Source organism: Haliotis rufescens, unplaced genomic scaffold (genome assembly GCF_023055435.1).
Source record: "Haliotis rufescens isolate VD_foot unplaced genomic scaffold, xgHalRufe1.0.p SCAF_50, whole genome shotgun sequence".
NCBI classification, from domain to species: Eukaryota; Metazoa; Mollusca; class Gastropoda; order Lepetellida; family Haliotidae; genus Haliotis; species Haliotis rufescens.
In genome coordinates, this window is record NW_025964224.1 from 3,074,878 (window position 1) to 3,099,835 (window position 24,958).

The 24,958-nt window shown below is 41.3% G+C and overlaps 1 protein-coding gene across 2 annotated transcripts; it reads right to left on the bottom strand.

Annotated features, from left to right (window-relative positions):
• Positions 1 to 790: 790 nt before the first annotated feature.
• LOC124120954 (transmembrane protein 232-like) lies at positions 791 to 24,702 on the bottom strand. Of its 2 annotated transcripts, none has more exons than XM_046483878.2 (15): positions 24,664 to 24,702; positions 21,053 to 21,325; positions 20,322 to 20,433; positions 18,729 to 18,834; positions 16,752 to 16,909; positions 13,988 to 14,087; positions 13,300 to 13,469; positions 12,128 to 12,333; positions 9,070 to 9,218; positions 7,791 to 8,290; positions 6,536 to 6,773; positions 5,710 to 5,891; positions 4,223 to 4,443; positions 3,237 to 3,330; positions 791 to 2,592 (listed from the first exon to the last, which is right to left on the bottom strand). In XM_046483878.2, the coding sequence occupies exons 2-15, from the start codon at positions 21,187 to 21,189 to the stop codon at positions 2,407 to 2,409; spliced, it is 2,559 nt and encodes an 852-aa protein (XP_046339834.2). In that variant the 5' UTR covers positions 21,190 to 21,325; positions 24,664 to 24,702; the 3' UTR covers positions 791 to 2,406. The 2 variants fall into 2 exon arrangements, with proteins under 2 accessions (XP_046339834.2, XP_046339836.2); XM_046483880.2 differs by having other exon boundaries at positions 21,053 to 21,238; positions 24,664 to 24,692.
• Between the last annotated feature and the right edge of the window lie 256 nt (positions 24,703 to 24,958).

Below are 24,958 nucleotides of genomic sequence, written 5' to 3' on the forward strand. Positions count from 1 at the left end.
ATATTCTTCTTAACTCTATACACTGTAGAAAGAGGAGTATCTGTGCTCTTTGCTTATGTAGCAGCATCAGTGATGCCTTCACCATGGAGCTGTGGAATCAACCTTCTTTTCTCCTCTGAACTCATTTCTGACATATATCAGGAAAAGTCGTCTGCTCCATAATCAAGGGAGATAACTCTAATTTTGCACCTTCTTAAATTGAAGAAGAGTTGCTTCCCTTTGACCATACACACCTGTCAATATTGATATTTATGTATGCTTCCTTGAATATGACATTAAAATTCTCAATAATTTTGAACCAGACAATATAACTTAGACCTCAGATGAAGTAAGGGACCACTAATTTGATATACTGGGGGCGGGGGTGGGGATGGGGATGGGAGGGGGACCCTGGGATTTTGTATTGAGACAAGGGCCCATTCCACAAAACAATCTTAGCACTGAGATGATTGCAACTCCCATACTTTAACACGGACACACAGTGCTAAGATCCCTGTATGGAACGGCCAAGATATCGTTTCAGGAACAGCTGCAAAACCAGATGTATTTTTCATTAAAACTGTGAGCCTAGGGACATTTTTTTTCTTAAATACACATTGCAACAAGGTAAATCTTTTGTAAAAGATATATTTTTGTCTTCGAACGAAAAGAAGCATAATTATTCTTTTCAAGAATTTTTGTGAAAATAATTTTTGGGGGGATAAAATCCCAGACTTGGTTCATCTGCATTTGTATTAAGTAAGTCCTCAAACTGTCTTTGTCTGTTTTTTACATAAAAAACCCAACTTTATGACTGTACCAGGTGTTTATTTCAACCTTGTTAAAGCTTCACTTTCCTCCAATATAGGAGATACGGTATCACAGATAGAATCACACAAGGGAAAAACTGCAAAAATTGTTCAGAAAAGTTATGACAATATATTCTTGTAAACAATTTGGCATTGGAAAGGATTTTATTGGAAGAAACACAATACTGACAATCATGTGATCTCATCTACAGGAAACAAATATGAATAATGTGATCGGCTATTATTACAAACAAGAACAATTATACAGATTGTCAGATACACATTATTTATTATTCATAATTGTTGGACTAGAATGTCAGAAAAGTAAATCAGTCAAATATTACACCAACATATAAGTACCTTTCCACTTCAGGTTAAAATGCTAAGACAAATAGAAACACATCTATACTTCATATAAGATCACTGTGCAGAATAAACTACCTGCGAGGGCCCTGCCCCCCAAAGTGGTGTTGGTGCTTTGACTGCGGTTAGGCGAAGCAAATACCGGTAAATATAATCGTTATAGCGCTGTGATCACTTTATGGAACAGAGCCGAGGCCACACTGAGAACTATAACACGTGACACCAATAATTAGACTTGATCCAAAGAGGTGATTAATTAGAAATATTTTACTTCTTGTTGCCCCCTCCGTGTATGTTGGATAGTTAAAAAGGCATACAATTTCAATACATGTGTAATGATAACTTCAAATCATTTACCTAGTATGCACTCAAAGATATACGAATTAGTGAATGCATTTATTATACATTTAGGATCACATACATTGTTTGTTTGTTTGTTGTTTAACACCGCACTCAGCAATATTCCAGCTATATGACGGCGGTCTGTAACGAATCCAGTGATTGATATCATGAGCACCGATCCACGCAGTTGAGATACATCGTAAGTAAAAATGGATGTAAAATGCAAGACTAAGCACACATTACTGAGTCAAACCAGAAAAAAATATATACGCAACAGCAAACCGTAAATAAAAAGTATCACATAGCTTTTCACTTGTAATAATAACAGTCCTGAACATGCTGAGACAAATACTTTGATTCATCACGATTAAGCATATTGCCTTCCAGAATTTTGTACATTTACTATAAATTGTACATTTATGATACTTTTCCTATCTCACGCTATGCATTTCTCATTCTTCTTTCAATCCTAAGTGGAAACGTACCTAAACAAAGGTTTCCAGCTTCTAAAAAAAATAATTTACCCGAACACACCTAGCATCACCGTGGTCAGACCCATCAGTCTGGTCATGCATGCTTTTCATGCTGATTGATATACATGCACTGAACACGTGATTTCCACAAAGAATGTGAAATGTATAGCGTGAGATAGGAAAAGTTTCAAAATGACTTATTACAATGTCATTCCTTCAGTTGAACCTACTGAACATACATACAAAATAATCATAAACATAACAACGTTCGGTATAACAATTATGGATATAACAATCCATGCCTAATCATCAAGGAGTGCAAGTAAACGGCGCTGCTCAGGACAAGAGCCCAATATGATAAGTTGTCCTTTGAACCCAAGTCGCCAGTCATATGTGACCTGACCCCCAGGAACCAGCCCCACCCCAGACACCAGCCCCCACTAGGTCTGTGAAGCCAGGGAGGTGTCGGAGGAGCTGGGAGACGCCTCGTCCAGTTTGTGCAGCTTCTGGAACTTCCGGTCTGCTTTCTGTCGCTGATGTTGCTCGGCCTCCTCCTGCTGCTCTGTAAGATGTCTCTGACGTTCCACCTCCTCCTCCTCCAGCTGGGTCTGGAGATCCTTCCGCCACTGTGGAACATGAATGAGTGAGTGAGTGAGTGAGTGAGTGAGTGAGTGAGTGAGTGAGTGAGTGAGTGAGTGAGTGAGTGAGTGAGTGAGTGGGTGGGTGGGTGGATGGGCAAGTGAGTGAGTGAGTGAGTGAGTGAGTGAGTGAGTTTCATCACCAGCAATGTTACAGCTATATCATGGCGGCCTGGACATTATCTAGCTGTGCCAGAAACACAAGTGGATGACATGAGCATCGTCCCATAAAATCAAGGTTCAATGACACAAAATTCACTGAGCCTAACCCTTCTCCAATTTTGTTGTGGGAACCAATTCTATCCTGGAATACATTTCGGATACATTGTGTTTGTTTCTGTTTGTTGTTTAACACCACACTCAGCAATATTCCAGCTGTATGACGGCATCTGTAAATAATCGAGTCTGGACCAGACAATCCAGCCTTTGACATCATGAGCATCGATCCACGCAACTGGGATATGATGACATGCATCAACCAAGTCAGCAAGCCTGACCACCTGATTCCGTTAGTCGCCTATTACAAAAAGCATGGTCGCCTTTTATGGCAAACATGGGTTGCTGAAGACCTGTTCTACCCTGGATCTTCACAGGTACTGAGATTACAATGAGATTCCTGGAGTAAAGCTCACCTGGTCCTCCACGATCCTCCGCAGGTCAAAGTCAGTGCGGGTGTTGAAGTTGACAGCTGGCTCGTACAAGGCAGTAGCCAACATTATCTCCTGCCTGTCAAAGAATACACAAGACACAGTTCAACACCTGGGAAATACCCACCCACATTCCACACCACAAAACATCCAGTAGGATCGAGTAGTTCCTTCTGTCAAGGAGGGAATCTCCAGGGAAATTTGGGAAAAGGCATGACACAATCCAGACAGGAAAATATTACACAAAGAATTACACAAAAACATATACAGTTTTTGTGAGGGTCCTGAGAGAGAGACATTCGTCCATGGTCAAAATGTCAATACAGATGCAGGTCTTGACTGCATATTGCATACAAGATCTGGTTTGTTGAGCTGTGTTTTGGGACCCATTATATTCATATTTATGTCACTTTTGGGCCGTAAACTTAAAAATTGGATACAGACAAATGTCAATAACAAGAAACCTGCCCAAAAAGCAATCATATTTCAATGGGAAACTCTCATGAAATATTTTCATGAAGTTACTTTTCTTTTGTGGTTCAGTATAGCATAATGTTCATATAAGAACATATATTTGGAGGTTTAGAAATCGTGTGGATTTGTTACTTGGAAAATGGTAAGAAAATGTCATATACATGAACAAAAATATTTTAGTTTGACACACAGTCAAACACTGGTGTGTCGAAGTAGAAGCAACCTACGTAAATAAAAGAAGGAATACGCAGGGACCAAATTTCACTTTGAGACAAACATAATTTCGACACATCAAAGTTCGACACAACAGTGTTTGACTGTAATTGTACACCGTAATGTCTCGGAGCCATTCTGACAGGTAAGTGTCATATGCAAGAAAAGATCTTCCATCATGATGTATTTATGCCACATGATACCTTAGATCTGGAAGACTAACTGTAGCGCTTTATGAAGACCTTTAAGCATTAACTCTAAAACAAGCCAGGAAGATTGCTTACTTGAGAGAAGTCCTCAAAGGTTGCCGTGACGTCTTGGGCCCAATCTCATGTCTGAGGGGGACCTTCCTTCTAGGGGGGGACTTCTTGAGTGGCCTGTGCTCCCCTGGTGGGGGGAGGGGAGGCAGGTATACGACAGACAACCCCCGGGCAATGCGGGTCCCGATGGAGGAGGGCTGGACATGCAGCTGCTTGCTGAGGATGCTCTCTATGTCTGTGTGGACCTGGATCAGACATCTTCAAGTGAGTGGGCCAATGGGGATAAAGAGGACAGCTGATCCTGGCACAGTTAAAGGAGGCAACTCCTTTGTCTTTAAAAATATTCCAACAAATTTGAAGGAAAGACAGAGGTTGGAAGAGGCTCATTAACTATCAGACACTACTAACTCTGTACATTTTTAACATTTTCCTTTGTCTCTATCAGAACATAGATCTTCCTGTAAAATGTGCTGGCTGAAATATTCATTCTTTCTTTCACAATCATTCTAACATTCAGGTAGGGTAAGCATTAACACAAGGGCAAAGTCAGTCCAGTTTGTCTCAGATTGTCTTTTATCAGAAGAGAGTGAAACAAATCAAGAAATGAGGGTATCCCATAAAGACAGAAATTGTTCACTGTAAAGCACACATGATATGATGTGACACATATATTTTGTCAAGTAAATTGAAATGTTAGTTCCAGACAGAAATATTTGGTTATCTTGTCTGTACATTCTGAGAGACTATAATAACTTGCAGTTGTCCATTGCTATCATCTATCAGCTCTAATTTACTGTCAAGTGTTGGCTTCCATTTGTCCATTGCTAATCACCTATTAGTGCCTGTTGGCTTCCCTTGTTAAGTTTCCACCTTTGTTATATTATTACTGTTGTTGTTCTCACAGGTACATATGTATGTTCTCTGCCTCATAGCATCCATTCAACAGATGAAGGAGTAAGTATATACTTTGAAACGTTGTGTTCCTCATAATAAAGAAGTTGACATCCATAAATTCTCTTCCTTATGTGTTTCACTTCTGAATGCCTTTCAAAGACTTAATAAGTTGCAGGTTTCATATAGTTAGTATTCTCCTCATATTCCTAATACCATATTCAACGTAATAAGCACCAAGGGCGCTCTCAAAATTAGAAATAGGGGGCTCTTATTAGAATATTACTTTGTCGAAAAAAACAGTTTCCGTGGTTTATGCTGACAGCCTGAAATGTTTATGTACGAAAGATATATTTTTCCAGAATTTAATTGCCCATAATTAAGGGTGCATATAACACACGAGTGCGTATTTTACGCGAATAAATAAGTATTGTATACATTGATCAATCGGAAAGGGTGCTAATTGGGATTGTTCACGAGCCAATATATTAGCAAATATCGCCGTGGGGGCTTATAAGAGCATGGCGCTTATTACGTCGAATACGGTAAGTACAATTTGGAAGGCTGTGACGAAGAGGTCCATAGAAGATGTCAGTAATGTCAAGGTCAATTCCTATCACCTGTCCCACTTTGAGAGCCTCCAGGACACGATCGTCCTTCTCATACGAGTGTGCCTTGATGAGAGTGTTCCACGCAGCATTCCGGAGTCCTTCCCGGTTCTGGTCTTTGGCCAGACATCGGCAAATCTTGACTAAAGACTGGATGGCACCGTACCGAATCCTCCAGCTCCAATCATTTGGACCTGACAGGAGAATTACATGACATCAGGCATCAGAAACTAAGATTTTGTCAAAGCTTTACAACACAGGAGCTGGGGTGACATGTTATCTTTCAGCCATATTATCGCAATAATTTATTTATAATTGATTGTAATGGCGAACACTAACTAACCTATTAAATATTTCACCCTATTAAAATGTTTCTTGTTCTTTGTCCAACTTTTATGACACATCAGTTAGGGTTGATTGATGCTGATATTCTTTACTAAGCTCGGTAAACAAAGTACATGCACCTGTCATTAGCGACTCAAGGGCGGGAAACTATATTATCGCGGTATCGATTATGTGGTTTACATCACTTCCTGTTTGGGATTATGCATAATCAGTATACATAGGACCTAGGTTGGGTCAAGGGACATCGCTCAAACAAATTGATTCTATTCTAACCAATTTCAAATGTAGGTAGGGATAATTCCATGTAAAAAAGTTAACGATTATTCTTATGAGTAGCCGTGACATACAATATAACGGTTTAAAATGGTTTATTCTCCCTGCAGTGTTTTACTGTATAATAAACTCCAACCACTCTTTGTTTATTGTTTAAGATCTCATCACTATCACATTGAATGAAGAGCAGAAATGTTTCTGTTCAGAAGACTTTACAAACCTCCATCCCTGATCTCATGCAAGGGCTTGAAGAACACCAAGTCAATCAGGCCAGCGCTAGGCAACGGCACTGTGGTGTACCCTCTTCTCATGGGCTCCAAAAGGTCCTTGTTGGTGCCAGCCATTGCCATGCGCTGAATGCTGGCGCTGGCGCCATGGATGCAGATATCAGCCAACACGTCAGTGTAGGTCGTGGCGACCTCCCAGTGCCAGCCATGGAGGCCAGACATCTCCGGCATCTGTCATGACAAGACGGGAACAACATCAAGTGTCCATCAGTCGGTCACAATTGAGGAGTTGCAGTTAGGGCTGGGATGAGTCCAAATTTACTACCCGGTACCCAACGGCCTATTACCCTACCCTACCTCAGGACCCACTGAAGGTCTCAGGAGATGTCTCAAAATGTCTGATTGGGAACATTTTTAGCATAGCCCTGGCAAAACGTATTTAGATACATGTATAAACAATCTGGTCATTCATACACTGAAGCTGAATTAAGTTATATCTTTATTCAACCATATGAAAAATCAGAAGGAATGCGAACATTAGTGACTTGTAGTGTAACCATAGAGTTCTAGATAATTTTTGTCATTAACCAATATATCACGTAGTCCTGTGGGTACCAGGGTCGTACTCAGTACCCACCTGATCCGGATACCCGAGTTACCCGTCCCAGCCCTAGTTGCAGTCATTTGTTTATTTTAATTGACAATTGACGATACCTACTTGAAAATACTTCTACCACAAGTTATAAAAACATAAATGCTTAACTTCATGCAAACATTAAAGTTAAAGCCATTATATCCTACAGTAAACTCAAATTACTGTTAGCAATTTTTTATTACTTTTGCACTGAGCAATTTGCTTCGGAAAGCTAAACAGAGAGCATGTGTCAAAATATTTAGTTATCTGCCCATAGATTGGTTTCTCATGCAACACATCAAAATAGAGTCTACACTTACAGGGGACCTGGGTGGCCCAGTTGTCTAAGGCACTGCGATTTGCTGTGCAGAGTCGCTTCCCTTGGGCATGCCAGAAACCTATGATTGTGGGTTCGAATCCCAGTTCACCCTAATTATGTTTCTAGGTTTGACAGCACCATACCCGTGCTTGAGGGTTTCACCGAAGTGGTAACCGTCTGAGACCTGCATCACTTCTGGCTTTCCTCCAACATTAAGCTGACACGCCGTGATATAACTGGAATAATGTTAAAAGCGGCGTTAAACCCAACTCACTCACGCACTCACTACACTTACAGCAAAATTGGTGTACGTCGGTACTGAGCTTGCCTCCGACATCCTGGCACTTGGTAGGTTGGACCCCACTTCCGCCCGCCACCCTGTTCCCATGGTGGCCGCCATGGAGCTCTGATTGCTGTGCAGAGTAGCTCGGGTCAGTTTGGACCCGCTGGAGAAACTGGTTGTAGGCAGCTTCTCTTCTGTGACCTGGTCAGTCCGGTGGATGACCACATCATCGAAGGACACCTCGCGTGACTGAAGCCTCATGTCGGCAGTGTTCTTAAGGGCCGGCCTTGAGGGTTGGTGTTCGGCAGCCGGACTGCTTGTGGATCGGGGATCTGGTGGCATGGCTTGTGACTTGTCAGTGCTGTGAGGTGATTGGTCAGAATGGTGGCGCCTCTTTTCAATCCCACTTTCCTCGCTGCGTTCGTAGATGTCGCTCAGTGACTGTTTGGAACTGATGCTTGTTTTGGACTTTGATGATTTTGTATCATCCTCACTTGAGATTGTGAACATTTCTGTAGAGAAAAACATATTTTGAACAAAAAGCTCTTATCTTTTTATTGTTCATATGTGTATTTTTTGGGACACTCAAAAAAGTTAAAAATAAGTTATTATTACTTTCAACTTCTGAATGCCTCTTAAATACTTCTATCATATTAAGTTTGATATTTTAAAAGATATTTCAAACAAAGGGACCCGTGAAGATCCAGGGTAGAAAAGGTCTTCAGCACCCCATGCTTGTCGTAAGAGGCGACTAACGTAATCGGGTGGTCAGGCTCGTTGACTTGGTTGATGTATGTCATTGTATCCCAATTGGGTGGATGTCAACACAGTTGTCAACAGAATTTCAGTTACATCACAGCAAACCCGTGAAGGGCCATGTTAGAATTGCTCTTCAGCAAACCATGCTTGTTGTCAGGTTCGCAGACTTGGTTGATGCATGTCATCGTATTCCAATTGTTTAGATCGATGCTCATGATATCAATCAGTAGATTGTCTGGTCCAGACTTGATTATTTGCAGACCGCCATCATATAGCTGGAATATTGCTGAGTGCGGCATTAAACAACAAGAACAAAACAAACAAAAACATCACAGCCTTGGAGGAAAGCCTGAAGTGATGCAAGTGGCACAAGGTTACCACTTTCAAGAAACCCAAGATCACAGGGTTCGGTGTTCACAGACCAAACATCATAATTAGGGAGAATCTGGGATTGAAACCTATGTTTTGCGGATCCTGGCACAACTAAGGGAGGCAATATGTTTACATGAAGCATAATAAAAGTCGCCCATACCTGAGCTGCCTGATCGAGAGCTGAGGGGTGGCGTGAGAGCTTCATCAGTTGGCCTCAGCCCCTGGGCCAGGCGATGCAGCACTTTCATGGCCGTCTTGTTGGACTTAGCCGCCTCGGCTACGATGTTCAGGGCAATCATCCCGTCAACCCTGGGGATTTCAAGTACAGTAAACTACAGTTATAACAAACTCAAAGGGACCACTAGTCTACGTTCAGGGCCATCATCCCGTCAACCCTGGGGGTTTCAAGTACAGTAAACTACGGTTATAACAAACTCAAAGGGACCACTAGTTTAGTTCAGGGCAATCATCCCGTCAACCCTGGGGGTTTCAAGTACAGTAAACCACGGTTATAACGAACTCAAAGGGACCACTAGTCTACGTTCAGGGCCATCATCCCGTCAACCCTGGGGGTTTGAAGTACAGTAAACCACGGTTATAACAAACTCAAAGGGACCACTAGTCTACGTTCAGGGCCATCATCCCATCAACCCTGGGGGTTTCAAGTACAGTAAACTACGGTTATAACGAACTCAAAGGGACCACTAGTCTACGTTCAGGGCCATCATCCCATCAACCCTGGGGGTTTCAAGTACAGTAAACCACGGTTATAACAAACTCAAAGGGACCACTAGTCTACGTTCAGGGCCATCATCCCATCAACCCTGGGGGTTTCAAGTACAGTAAACCACGGTTATAACGAACTCAAAGGGACCACTAGTCTAAGTTCAGGGCCATCATCCCGTCAACCCTGGGGGTTTCAAGTACAGTAAACCACGGTTATAACAAACTCAAAGGGACCACTAGTCTACGTTCAGGGCCATCATCCCGTCAACCCTGGGGGTTTCAAGTACAGTAAACCACGGTTATAACAAACTCAAAGGGACCACTAGTCTACGTTCAGGGCCATCATCCCATCAACCCTGGGGGTTTCAAGTACAGTAAACCACGGTTATAACAAACTCAAAGGGACCACTAGTCTACGTTCAGGGCCATCATCCCATCAACCCTGGGGGTTGTTTTAAGTACAGTAAACCACGGTTATAACGAACTCAAAGGGACCACTAGTCTACGTTCAGGGCCATCATCCCGTCAACCCTGGGGGTTTCAAGTACAGTAAACCGCGGTTATAACGAACTCAAAGGGACCACTAGTCTACCTTCAGGGCAATCATCCCATCAACCCTGGGGGTTTCAAGTACAGTAAACCACGGTTATAACAAACTCAAAGGGACCACTAGTCTACGTTCAGGGCCATCATCCCGTCAACCCTGGGGGTTTCAAGTACAGTAAACCACGGTTATAACAAACTCAAAGGGACCACTAGTTTTAGTTCGTTAAAACTGTACTTCATTATAAGCATTTCGACTGTCAGACATATTGGATCAAGTCACGCGACCACTATATGTTTCTTAATAAATAACTTCAAATAGCCTCTTGAAAGGATATAGTCTAATCACAGTTTTACAATTGTTCATTGAGGACAAGGTGTCAGGACTTAATCCAGTTAATCACTTGCCTTCAATTGCTATCTGCCGCCTGAAACAGGAGCAGATTGCCGTGGATGTTTTGATAGGCTGACTGGTGACACGAGAGCCACTCAGAGACTGACAGTTTGTAATATACATAAACATTGTCGTCGAAGGAGTACACACAGGGCTACAAAGTGAGTTGACGATATCTGACAAGTGTTCGCTATACCCATCAATTATATATGATAAAATATACAGTAAATGACTGGGACCAAAAATACAGTTTATTATAATATGTCAGTTCATTATAAGTGTGATCGTAATAAATGTAGTTGACTGTATGTTAGCATTTTGACATCTGACATTATGACATTAAATAATCCCCAAAAGCTTGTAAAACTTAGTTATGTAATGTATAGATAGTGAAATGGTTTCATTTGCCATCACTGATGGGATTTGTGGATTGACATGCAACTACAATGTACTCAATGTGCACAATGTAAAGAAAAAATGTGTTTCTGATGAAAGTTTTAGAAGTTGGAATACCTTGTACACTGAAACCTCATTCATCCGAAAAACGTTAATCCGGAAATCCTGTATTCCTAATATTTACTGTGGAGGACATGTGTTGGTAGTAAACGGACATGACCAATAACCATATACTTGTGACCAGTACTGGACTGTAACAAGGTGTCACTGTATAGTCATTTGTAGCTTGAAATCCACTGCACACAGTTACATATTGTGAGTGAATTGTTTTCTTGATAACAGATCACAAAATATAAACAAGGTAGAATATCAGTATTTTGAAATTATTCATAGGCATTTAATTGTTTTTTCATGGATGGACATGAATAGAATTTTTTTTTGGAGCCGGTTGTAAAAAAAGAAATAATCTTCAGCAGCGAAATAACTAAATATCTTCCAAAATCTTCATGATCTATGAAATATCCCTTGATCAAACTTTAGCCATTGGTGATCTTATTTTATCTTATCAACATTGGAGGTGTTTTCACATACTAAATGTTGTTTGAACAGAGAACATGCTTATATACAACAGAGCATTGAGTAAATAAAGCACAACTTTGTAGCTTATTTATACAACCATGAATAGCGACATACAACCCCCCACAAAGTAAGAGCATTACCTCTAGCGGGTGACACCAGAATAGGCATGTTGACAAATCCGAACTGAAGTATGTCAGAATGTCCAGTTATGACATCTGGCTAAAGAAAAGTTCAGTGTATTTCTGGCACTACATTTTATATCAACTTCATTGACTTCAATGACGGCGGTCTGTAAACAATCGAGTCTGGACAAGACAATCCAGTGATTGACCTCATGAGCATCAATCCAAGCTTTTTGGATACGATGACATACATCAACCAAGTCAGCGAGCCTGACCACCCGATCATGTTAGTCACCTCTTACGGCAAGCGCAGTCGCCTTTTACAGCAAGCATGGGTTGCTGAAGACCTATTCTGACTGGATATTTGATGCCTTGAAATGAACCTAGTTATGAGTGAACAAAGACACACATCAGAGATGCCACACTTTGACATGAAACAATTAATCACTTCTCCCTACCAGCTTTCATCAGCCAGCCCCAGCCCACAGTGACCCAGGGCCTTCAGAGCCTCGTGGAAGCCCCCACCCAAGTGGTTGGTGCAGCGCCACACGTCCAGGGCGTGCCACAGGGTGGGGCTCAGGTCGTGCACGCTACTGCTGATAGCTGCACTATGCATGGAGTGGCTGTCGTCACGGCTACGCTTCTCATACAGCTCTCGTGTTGCCTGTAGTCAGAATAAAGTGTTTCTTATTTGAGGAATTTGTAAAACCCTAATCAGTTATTTCCATCGATGTGTCAATTTATTTCAAAAACATAAAGTTGTTGTAGACGCAGAAAGAGTGTGAGTTAGGTTTAACGATGCTTTTAACTGTATTCCAGTTTTATCCCGGCGTGTCAGCTTAATGTGGGAGGAAAGCCCGAAGGTCTGAGATGTTAACCACTTTGGTGAGCACGGGTATGGTGCTGACAAACCTAGAAACATAATCATGGCGAACCGGGATTGGAACCCACAATCATAGGTTTCTGGCGTGCCCAAGGGATGCAACTCTGCACTGCGAATTGCGGCGCCTTAGATGACTGGGCCACCCGTGCCCCCAGACGCAGAAAGAAGTGAGTATATGAGTATGAACTCCACATGCACTCCACTGTATTCCCTTTAAACATCTTCCCAAGGCAAGAGAGTTAACTGACTGTAAAAGTCCAGTTTCCACCCTTACTGAACTAGGCAGGAATTATGGAGTTACAGTTTGGCTGAACTAACAAGATGAAAATCACATAACGAAATCGACATCAGGTTCGTCAACTACTGTGCAGATTTTGGTCGATTGAAGGATTTGTAAGCATGTGTACTGCCAACTCGGCGTCAACAAATATTTTCCAAATCTTTTCATGTTTCTAATGAAGGTGCTCATGTGATTTGACGCACTTCGCAAAGTAAGACCTGTTTTTTTCCAATATAGATCTTGATTATCGATCTGATCTATTATTCACTCACTGAAAGAAATCACATTGGACGACTACAGTGACAGCCAGGTGGTTTACAGTTGAAGAATAACCATACTAACCACCCATTGTTGCCATTCAGTCCCTATGTCGGTCAGATCTGATGACAAGAAGAGTGTGCATGAAACCTTCTTTGTCCCCTAAACTGATCATGAACATTTACATTCACACACGAGTTACCACCTACTGAGTGGAGCGCCTCCATGTTGTGTTTGGGGGGCATCCGATCCCCCTCCTTCACCTCCCCTGGTTCAATGATGGCGTCCGCCAGGACGATCTTTCCCACCTCGATGATGTAGCGGATTGACAACAGAGCGTTGGGGTATGGGCTGTAGGCTTCCTGACAGTCTTGTAGTCCTGCAGCGACACAGCAAGGGGGGTAACTCTCAGTTCATATGACAGAATAACATAGACTTCTCTGAGCTGCTATAAAACCAACTCACTCACACACTCTGAACCATGACTGAAGTGTCATCAAGGGGGATAACTCTCAATTCACATGACAGAATAACAAGTTGCTGATTAACACAATAAACAAGTTATTCTCCTTCCATACCATCCTACTGGAAACAGTGAACGTCTCTCAAGATATGAGCGCCATAGGGATACGCTGAAAATTCAATGTATCGTGATACTTGAGCTCTGTACCACAATACAAGTATCGTATAGATACCAGGCCTACTAGTGCATACATAATGGGTAACATTAAATGTATGAACATATGAAAATATTGGTTTCTGATTGTACGTGCAAGATGTCACAAGCCAATGTTTTTGCGACTGAATCAAATCTACCCAATATGTTTGAGTTGAGTGAAAATGTGGTCTCAGAGAAGACTGAAATGTAAAGTGATGGACAGCGCAGCAACGACTCACCATCCAGGTATGTGAAGAGTCTGTTCTTGAAGTCTGTGTGACCCTGGAGCTGTCCGGCCATGTGGTGGTAGAACAGACGCGTGAACACCAACTGGCCCATCTGGTCAAAGGCAAAGAATAGGTCAACAAAACACACTTAAAACAGGGGTACAGAAATCAGGACAATTAGTAAGTTTGATTCATGTAATTCCAAACTATTAAAACCCCCACCCCAATAAATTATTTTTACATTTTTAAACACACTTAAAAAATGACTTTTTCAAATTAAATTTCACTTTCTCATAATATTTCAACTTTTTGCACACATTATGCCATTCATAGTCTGTCAGAGGACTCAAACTCAGTGATATGTGATGTGAGCTAACACTCTCCCATAACAGCAAGGGGATAACACTTGACGCTGGTGCTGATAGAGGACTCAAACTCAGTGATATGTGATGTGAGCTAACACTCTCCCATAACAGCAAGGGGATAACACTTGACGCTGGTGCTGATAGAAGACTCAAACTCAGTGATATGTGATGTGAGCTAACACACTCCTATAACAGCAAGGGGATAACACGTGACGCTGGTGCTGATAGAGGACTCATAATCAGTGATATGTGATGTGAGCTAACACACTCCTATAACAGCAAGGGGATAACACTTGACGCTGGTGCTGATAGAGGACTCAAACTCAGTGATATGTGATGTGAGCTAACACACTCCTATAACAGCAAGGGGATAACACGTGACGCTGGTGCTGATAGAAGACTCAAACTCAGTGATATGTGATGTGAGCTAACACACTCCTATAACAGCAAGGGGATAACACTTGACGCTGGTGCTGATAGAGGACTCAAACTCAGTGATATGTGATGTGAGCTAACACACTCCTATAACAGCAAGGGGATAACACGTGACGCTGGTGCTGATAGAGGACTCAAACTCAGTGATATGTGATGTGAGCTAACACTCTCCTATAACAGCAAGGGGATAACATGTGACGCTGGTGCTGATAGAGGACTCAAACTCAGTGATATGTGATGTGAGCTAACACACTCCTATAACAGCAAGGGGATAACACGTGACGCTGGTGCTGATAGAGGACTCAAACTCAGTGATATGTGATGTGAGCTAACACTCTCCTATAACAGCAAGGGGATAACACGTGACGCTGGTGCTGATAGAGGACTCAAACTCAGTGATATGTGATGTGAGCTAACACTCTCCTATAACAGCAAGGGGATAACACGTGACGCTGGTGCTGATAGAAGACTCAAACTCAGTGATATGTGATGTGAGCTAACACACTCCTATAACAGCAAGGGGATAACACTTGACGCTGGTGCTGATAGAGGACTCAAACTCAGTGATATGTGATGTGAGCTAACACACTCCTATAACAGCAAGGGGATAACACGTGACGCTGGTGCTGATAGAGGACTCAAATTCAGTGATATGTGATGTGAGCTAACACACTCCTATAACAGCAAGGGGATAACACGTGACGCTGGTGCTGATAGAGGACTCAAACTCAGTGATATGTGATGTGAGCTAACACACTCCTATAACAGCAAGGGGATAACACGTGACGCTGGTGCTGATAGAGGACTCAAACTCAGTGATATGTGATGTGAGCTAACACACTCCTATAACAGCAAGGGGATAACACGTGACGCTGGTGCTGATAGAGGACTCAAACTCAGTGATATGTGATGTGAGCTAACACTCTCCTATAACAGCAAGGGGATAACACGTGACGCTGGTGCTGATAGAGGACTCAAACTCAGTGATATGTGATGTGAGCTAACACACTCCTATAACAGCAAGGGGATAACACTTGACGCTGGTGCTGATAGAGGACTCAAACTCAGTGATATGTGATGTGAGCTAACACACTCCTATAACAGCAAGGGGATAACACGTGACGCTGGTGCTGATAGAGGACTCAAACTCAGTGATATGTGATGTGAGCTAACACACTCCTATAACAGCAAGGGGATAACACTTGACGCTGGTGCTGATAGAGGACTCAAACTCAGTGATATGTGATGTGAGCTAACACTCTCCTATAACAGCAAGGGGATAACACTTGACGCTGGTGCTGATAGAGGACTCAAACTCAGTGATATGTGATGTGAGCTAACACACTCCTATAACAGCAAGAGGATAACACGTGACGCTGGTGCTGATAGAGGACTCAAACTCAGTGATATGTGATGTGAGCTAACACACTCCTATAACAGCAAGGGGATAACACTTGACGCTGGTGCTGATAGAGGACTCAAACTCAGTGATATGTGATGTGAGCTAACACACTCCTATAACAGCAAGGGGATAACACGTGACGCTGGTGCTGATAGAGGACTCAAACTCAGTGATATGTGATGTGAGCTAACACACTCCTATAACAGCAAGGGGATAACACTTGACGCTGGTGCTGATAGAGGACTCAAACTCAGTGATATGTGATGTGAGCTAACACTCTCCTATAACAGCAAGGGGATAACACTTGACGCTGGTGCTGATAGAGGACTCAAACTCAGTGATATGTGATGTGAGCTAACACACTCCTATAACAGCAAGAGGATAACACGTGACGCTGGTGCTGATAGAGGACTCAAACTCAGTGATATGTGATGTGAGCTAACACACTCCTATAACAGCAAGGGGATAACACTTGACGCTGGTGCTGATAGAGGACTCAAACTCAGTGATATGTGATGTGAGCTAACACACTCCTATAACAGCAAGGGGATAACACGTGACGCTGGAATAATACCCTGAGGAGTTTGATTTCGGCGGTGCGGAGGAAAGGTTGATGTACGGCCTCTGTCCGCAGCCAGTACAACATGGTCTCTGCCAGGAAGAAGAGGGCTGGAATGTGGTACTTCTCCAAGGGGGACACATCCAGAGAAGTGATCAGGATGTCGAGGCACTCTGTACAGGAGGAAGAGACATCACATTGAGACAGTGTATATAGAGACATCACATTGAGACAGTGTATATAGAGACATCACATTGAGACAGTGTATATAGAGACATCACATTGAGACAGTGTATATAGAGACATCACATTGAGACAGTGTACATACAGACATCACATTGAGACAGTGTATATAGAGACATCACATTGAGACAGTGTATATAGAGACATCACATTGAGACAGTGTATATAGAGACATAAAATTGAGACAGTGTATATAGAGACATCACATGGAGACAGTGTATATAGAGACATCACATTGAGACAGTGCATATAGAGACATCACATTGAGACAGTGTATATAGAGACATCACATGGAGACAGTGTATATAAAGACATCACATTGAGACAGTGTATATAGAGACATCACATTGAGACAGTGTATATAGAGACATCATGTTGAGACAGTGTATATAGAGACATCACATTGAGACAGTGTATATAGAGACATCACATTGAGACAGTGTATATAGAGACATAAAATTGAGACAGTGTATATAGAGACATCACATGGAGACAGTGTATATAGAGACATCACATTGAGACAGTGCATATAGAGACATCACATTGAGACAGTGTATATAGAGACATCACATGGAGACAGTGTATATAAAGACATCACATTGAGACAGTGTATATAGAGACATCACATTGAGACAGTGTATATAGAGACATCATGTTGAGACAGTGTATATAGAGACATCACATTGAGACAGTGTATATAGAGACATCACATTGAAACAGTGTATATAGAGACATCACATTGAGACAGTGTATATAGAGACATCACATTGAGACAGTGTATATAGAGACATCACATTGAGACAGTGTATATAGAGACATCACATTGAGACAGTGCATATAGAGACATCACATTGAGACAGTGTATATGGAGACATCACATTGACACAGTGTATATAGAGACATCACATTGAGACAGTGTATATAGAGACATCACATTGACACAGTGTATATAGAGACATCACATGGAGACAGTGTATATAGAGACATCACATTGAGACAGTGTATATAGAGACATCACATTGAAACAGTGTATATAGAGACATCACATTGAGACAGTGTATATAGAGACATCACATTGAGACAGTGTATATAGAGACATCACATTGAGACAGTGTATATAGAGACATCACATTGAGACAGTGTATATAGAGACATCACATTGAGACAGTGTATATAGAGCTTAAGCCACCCTCGCTGAGATAGCACTTGACTAGGCCTGTGATGGTGATTGACCACCAATTAGTGTGAAGCACTTCCATGTGTACTGCGGACCACACTGTTCGCCATCTCACATACCGTATTCTACGTAATAAGCGCCCAGGGCGCTCTCAGAATTAGAAATAGGGGGCTCTTACTAGAATGTTATTTTGGTGGAAAAAACAGAGTTGAAAGATAAATTTCATGGTTTATGCTAACGGCCTGACTGTTTATATATGACAGATATATTTTTCCTGAATTTAATTGCCCATAATTAAGGGTGCATATAACACACGTGTATTTTACACGAATAAATGTGTACTTGTGTACATTGATCAATCGGAAGGGGTGCTAATTGGGATTGTTCACTTGCCAATTTATTAGCAAATATCGCCGTGGGCGCTTATTAGAGCGGGGCGCTTATTACGTCGAATACGGTATTTGTTATGTCTGCGATTTAACTATTGATAATTTAATTGTAATGCCATTTGACTATGGACAACTGTGATGTATAAATAGTTTAATCAATCTTTCAATCCCGATATTGCTCACCTTCTTGAAAGCGTCCCTTGCACTGTGCAAGTTGTGCCATTTCCGTCCATGCCATTGGAAGATTTACATGTTGACCTTCACCTTGGTCCTTCACGCCAGCTCGACGCTGAAAAGTAAATACCACTAATAAGGTGTGTACACGTGGAGGCTGAGGTAATACGACAGATACATCAGGTTGGTTGTGAAACTGTCATTGATTCTGAAGCAAAGAAAACAATGAATTTCAAACTGGGTTATGATGACACACAGGTTAGCCGGTGTTGACAAACTAAAGATGCACAGGTATGCATGGTGTTGACAAACCAAAGATACACAGGTATGCATGGTGTTGACAAACCAAAGATACACAGGTATGCATGGTGTTGACAAACCAAAGATACACAGGTATGCATGGTGGTGACACAGCAAAGATGCCAAACACTTTGGTGAAACACCCAATAACAGGTATGCATGGTGCTGAGAAACCAAAAATTGTAATCACAGCAAATCAGGGATTTGAACCCATGCTCGTCAGATCCTGGTAGAAGGGAAACAACTCTGCACAGTGACTTGCCATGCCTTGTTTTGACTACCCTCAACCATGATGAAAGATAATCATGTTGTCATGGTAATACTGACCACCCAATCCTCAGTTCAGTTATAACAAACATGAGGTGCTGGGTGCTGATGGCAGCCGAGGATGGTGAATCTAAATACATATATGAACATGAAAAATGTGTGAGCTGTGGACATCATCACTATAACCTTCAGATAAATGTCCAAGTAGACCAATGAGAGAATACAGTGACACCTTGTTCACATAAACGACAACATTCATAAAGACTATATCTTGAATAATGGGGTCACAGGTGGACCAGTCATTTAAGGCACCGCACTCCGCTATGCAGAGTTGTGTACCTTGGGAACGCCAGAAACCTATGATTGTGGGTTCAAATCCTAGTTGCCCCGACCTTGTTCCTAGGTTTGACAGCACCATACCCGACAACGTGGGTTTCACCAAAGTGGTACACACCTGAGACCTGCATCACTTCGAGCTTTCCTCCCACATTAAGCTGACACGCCGCTATATAACTGGAATACTGTTAAAAGTGGCGTTAAAAACCCATTGTAACTCACTCACTAGCTGGATTACCACTACAGCAGCAGGGCCACACAGTACTTGTTCTGTGTTTACAGAAGTTTAAGGGAAACGATTAGTTCAGATAGGTCAAATTTGGATCAGTTTGTTTTGTGGGGGAAAATATATGTTAATAATGATTCACATGGTTTAAAGTAGAATGTTTTATATTCTTACAGCAAGATGCATGTATGTACTGCTAATATGGGTTTGTTCTGTTTAACGGGGGCTTTGTAGTGGCCTGTAAACATTTATTGAACAAATATTATCTCAAACATTTAGTCATTAACATTTACTCCTTCTTATAGTTTTGGAGCTGTATCATTTATTTTTCTACTCAATCAAATATAGATATTTATGTTAAGTCACATATGATTGTGGTTTTCGGCTCCTGTATGTGGAATCCCTGAAGTGAAAATGAAATTTAATAAGTGTTGGCTGAAGAATGTCAAAACACAAAATGGGTCAAGTCTCACCTTTGACCTCTCTAAGATCTTCCTGGCGGTTTCATCCAGTCTCTCTCTGTCAGTGATGTTCTCAGTAGCATTGTACAGCTGCACAAAGTCCTCGGATATTTCCAGTGGGTTTCTACAAACAAAACACACTCATCACAGACAATCAGGACCCAGTGGAATATTATCACCGTGGAAACCGTCCCTGATGAGTGACAGTACCTTATGGTGATATCGGGGTATAGTTGCACAAATAAGGGCAAGGCGCTGCTAATGAATATTGTTCTCACACCTGTTCCTGTTTAGCCTGATACAGTACAGTCACAAGTCTACTGTCAAGGAGCCCAGCCTTGTCTGATCAATAGTACATACCCCGTAGGTGTATCAAGTGAAAAGTTTGTACAAGGGCACGTCACTTTTGACTTGGTGCAGTTGAATCCACAGGTCTAGGCATCAACTTAAATATCGAAGTCCATACAGGTCTAGTACCAATGACATCGAAGTGTATTGTTTTGTTTGCTTCAGTTGGCTCATACACACACCCTACAGGAGGCACTGGAGATACACAGTACACAGACTTTCAACTTCACGTACAAGGGACATTTACAGTTTGTGTTACACCCGACTCACCTTGTAGATGTTACATCCGACTCACCTTGTAGATGTTACATCCGACTCACCTTGTAGATGTTACATCCGACTCACCTTGTAGATGTTACATCCGACTCACCTTGTAGACGTCACACCTGACTCACCTTGTAGATGCAATGGCCTTCCTGCTCTTGATGCTCTGTAGGTAGGTCTGTTTGAGGAGGCGCTCCTGCAGCTCTACGCGCTGGCTGTGGGAGATGATGCCGAACTTGTGGACAACTGGCAACTTTGTGATTGGCATCTTGATCCCAGGCTGGTGTCACACTGAAGCCAGGCTTAGGTACCTCCACCTGTTGGAAAGGTAAAACTGTTACTTTGTGATTGGCATCTTGATCCCAAGCTGGTGTCACACTGAAGCCAGGCTTAGGTACCTCCACCTGTTGGAAAGGTAACACTGTTACTTTGTGGTGTTAATTAGAAAACACGGATCGATCATCATTTATAAGCAAAAGAGGTCAAGTGTCCGAACAATGCAAATCTTGTAAGCTCTAAAAGTCAGCATCTGTATATTGAATTACTTTTTGCAGATAAACATGCTATGTTTTCAATGTAGATTTAACCACGCTAAATTGAACACTCAGCGTCAGGCACGGCAACTTGGTCAGTTAACATCAGCTAACAAAACTAAGCAAGCTTTGCAAAGCTTTCGTTGTACACCACATTCACCATTATGCAGTCATATCGCTCATTGGGATGCAAAATATATGATGTCACAGTTGTATACAGAGAAGCGCAAAATTCCAAGCTCTCTGTTGTCCCCAAAACCTAAAATACATTCTCTTTGAAGATTTCTTTCGTGTTTTCTTCATTAAATGTATTGCCACACATCCTATGAGTGTTGTTGTAACCGCAACATTGCATTTTATAACCTCTAATTGTAGATATAATTATCTACCGACAATGACTGAAAAGTACTATTCTATGAACGTTAGCTCCCATGGTGATGCCGACGTCAAACCAGCTCTTTCAATCAGTGGGGGTTTATTGTGATTTAATAGCCTCTGATTAACCAATCAGAAAGAGTAATTTCCAAATTCATGGTAGAATTACCAATGCTGCCTGGGATTATCATTCACTAGTATATTATTACATATAATATTCAGATTCAATAATTTGACAGAGAGACAAACCATTCAAAATGAAAACCAGATGCAGATACGGTAAACAAGATGGTGGCCCCATGAAACCAGTTTCTTTTTTCACTTAGGAATCAATGTTTATATGCACGTTTGGTGAAATAAAGATTGCTCATTTGGAGATAAGTTGTTAATGCATAAACAGTCCAGATGCAATTATTTATAGGCTGCCATCAAAAAGCAAGAAAATTGCTGAGTGCTGCAACAGACATTGAACACAAACCCACTTTTTGGTAGAATGAGGTTTCACTACCGGGTTTTATGCGACGCACAAAGGTGCGTCCAGTACACGCAAATGTTGAGATTGGACGCAGTAAATGAATCAATCTCATTAAAATCAGATCTAAGTTCTAGCTGCCGCAAAACATAGATCTGAGGACATCCCATTACGGGTCACTTCAGAACGACCTTTGACCGACCACTGAAATGACTAACAAGAAGTCCACATCGGCCAATTAGAAAGCAGCTTTCTCGAGCTTTACAGCACTCGTTTCAACCTGGCGACTTCCATTTCAGACTACGCTTGAAAAATATATTGACACATTTCTTGATTAAAATTTTGAAAACTGAACAAACGAACATTCTGGAATGTCTCATATATGGTTGAGATTGAATGGCAGTGCTTCCCACGTACTGTGCAAAGCCTCCTCCATTCAAACGTTTATCCCACGGAAGTGAGAGACAGACGATAATTTTGACGGAATCAGTCGTACCAGCCGTAACTGTCGTTCGGAATAACCCGTGTTAACGTTTTCGAGGTTGCATGATTCGAAAACACATTCCGACTGTCACTTTCATGATCTGGTAAGAGACGCTTTGATTGGTCAGATGAAAGGTCGTTCTGACGTGACCCGTAATGGGATATCCTCAGATCTTTACTTAGCGATAGCAAAAAGATGCACAATAATATCCATTGTACCTACAGCATATCAAGAGCAGTTATGGGTGTCCGTAATTTCATCCATCAATCATGACCACTGTCCACATGATCATTGATTCATTCCAGGCTCTACACAAATGATCTAAATGTACCGACACTACACCATTTCATCACTTCACAGGACCTTCATATTGCCAGCTGGGACTCTCAAAATTAATATTACGGGGACCCCCCTTTTGTAAGTCATAGGTAAAACCATGAACTATTAAGAAATATTTCATGATTTGTGACCATTTGGACTAGTAAAGGTGTACTTTAAATCCTCCAGGGCTCATTGGCAGACTCCTTAAACAGGTCAGTCTGGTCAGTCTGGTCAGTCATAGTAAGAACATGGGTGCCATTTGACTTAGTTTGAGGAATAATTCAATAGGGCCACAGGGGGTGAGGTACATTTCAATATGGGTATTGTATACATGAAAATACATTCTATCCGCCACATTTGTTTGCTGTTGCTACTATATACTGACAGGTAACAGCATGGACTGATACTTGACAAATATGTCTTGACATACCCTAATTTTGAAAAGTTAGGATGACATTGCTGATATTATGAGGGATGAGTGAAAAAAAAAAAAATCTGCTTCAAACCAGTAGGTGATGTCTTCAGCTACGTTCTGAAAGAAAACAAATCCTTGACGAAAGGTTTGATTCTATTACCTCGTCTGTAAACATCTGCTGCACCAGACTGTCACCTATTTTCGAACACCTGACTGGTTTCGTACTTTACGGGATTTCCATGAATGAACAGGCATGTTTTTGTGCACAGTTCTCAACATTATTTGTGCAGGTCGGCCTTAAAACTCAAAAGTAATTGAAAGTTTGAAACCTATTCACAAAATATGAATGTTTGTCAAATTATAGTGTTCACAAAGGTTTTACTCTTACTTTTATCATGCCACAGGCACCAAAATTCTGACTGACAAGGGAATGTTCTGACAGGTGTACAGTACTTCATATGAACCCAATGTTGAGAGGCCGAACACGTGCACTCTCTAGGCGACAGCTTTGATGATGTCAAACCTCTTCTTATAGTGACAAATCAATATCAAATACGGCTGTTTGAAAATAGGTGTCGTTCGAAAATATGTTACTGGACGATACGTATTGTTAGGGTCATAATGTTCAATTTTTTCTGGAAAATATCAAGGCAATTCATTAACATTAGTAATTAAGCAAGACCATAAAAACTGACATAAAAATAGAAGTGCCATAATGAATGGCAACAACATGGTCAGTTAAACCTATTGGAGCCCACCCACAGAGCTCATCTGTTTCATGCCAATATTCGCAAGTCTGCGAAAATTTCTTATTTTTTCATATCAGACAGATTTATTAAAAAAAATTAACAAGGCATATTTTAACCATATTAAGAAATTTCACATTAACCATGATCGGTTACTTATTCGCCTCTGTGTGACGGCAAATAGTATTTCTTAGCATTGGATTGTTGTCAATCACTGAATCTGTCTGACATCACAGTTCACATTCCGTGAATATCACAGTCCCTGATCAGAATATCTTTAAAATTCGTATTTGTTTCAATGCAAACACTTTCTGGACATTTATATGAACTAAAGTACAAAAATAATTACAATAAAAGCACTTTCTACGGGATAATTAACGTAAAAAAGTGGCATACTTTCCATCCTGTTTTCGTTTCTAGGGAAGCTGGTTGAATAAAAAAGTCGGATTAGCAAATAGTATTTACCGGTGTGTTTACGTTTTGCAATACGAGTAGATGAAACCACTCACGTAGATTCCAACATAATCTAGCTTCTACAAACAATACTTGTGTACATAATCCATGTTTATTCAGTGCGCAATTACACTGTATGTTTTCATTAATAATTTCTTTTCCGTTTCTAAATATTCTAGTTTTGTACAAAATAGCTCAAGCTACCTTGCACTTATAACTATCACAATAACGTCACCAA

Excerpts from the sequence above, each read along its gene's own strand:
- LOC124120954 (XM_046483878.2), bottom strand. The coding sequence starts at position 21,189 with ATGCCAATCACAAAGTTGCCAGTTGTCCACAAGTTCGGCATCATCTCC. Across the intron at positions 16,910-18,728 it reads CAAGGGACGCTTTCAAGAAG|AGTGCCTCGACATCCTGATC; the intron begins GTGAGCAATATC and ends CCTCCTGTACAG. Across the intron at positions 2,593-3,236 it reads GGAGGATCGTGGAGGACCAG|TGGCGGAAGGATCTCCAGAC; the intron begins GTGAGCTTTACT and ends CATGTTCCACAG.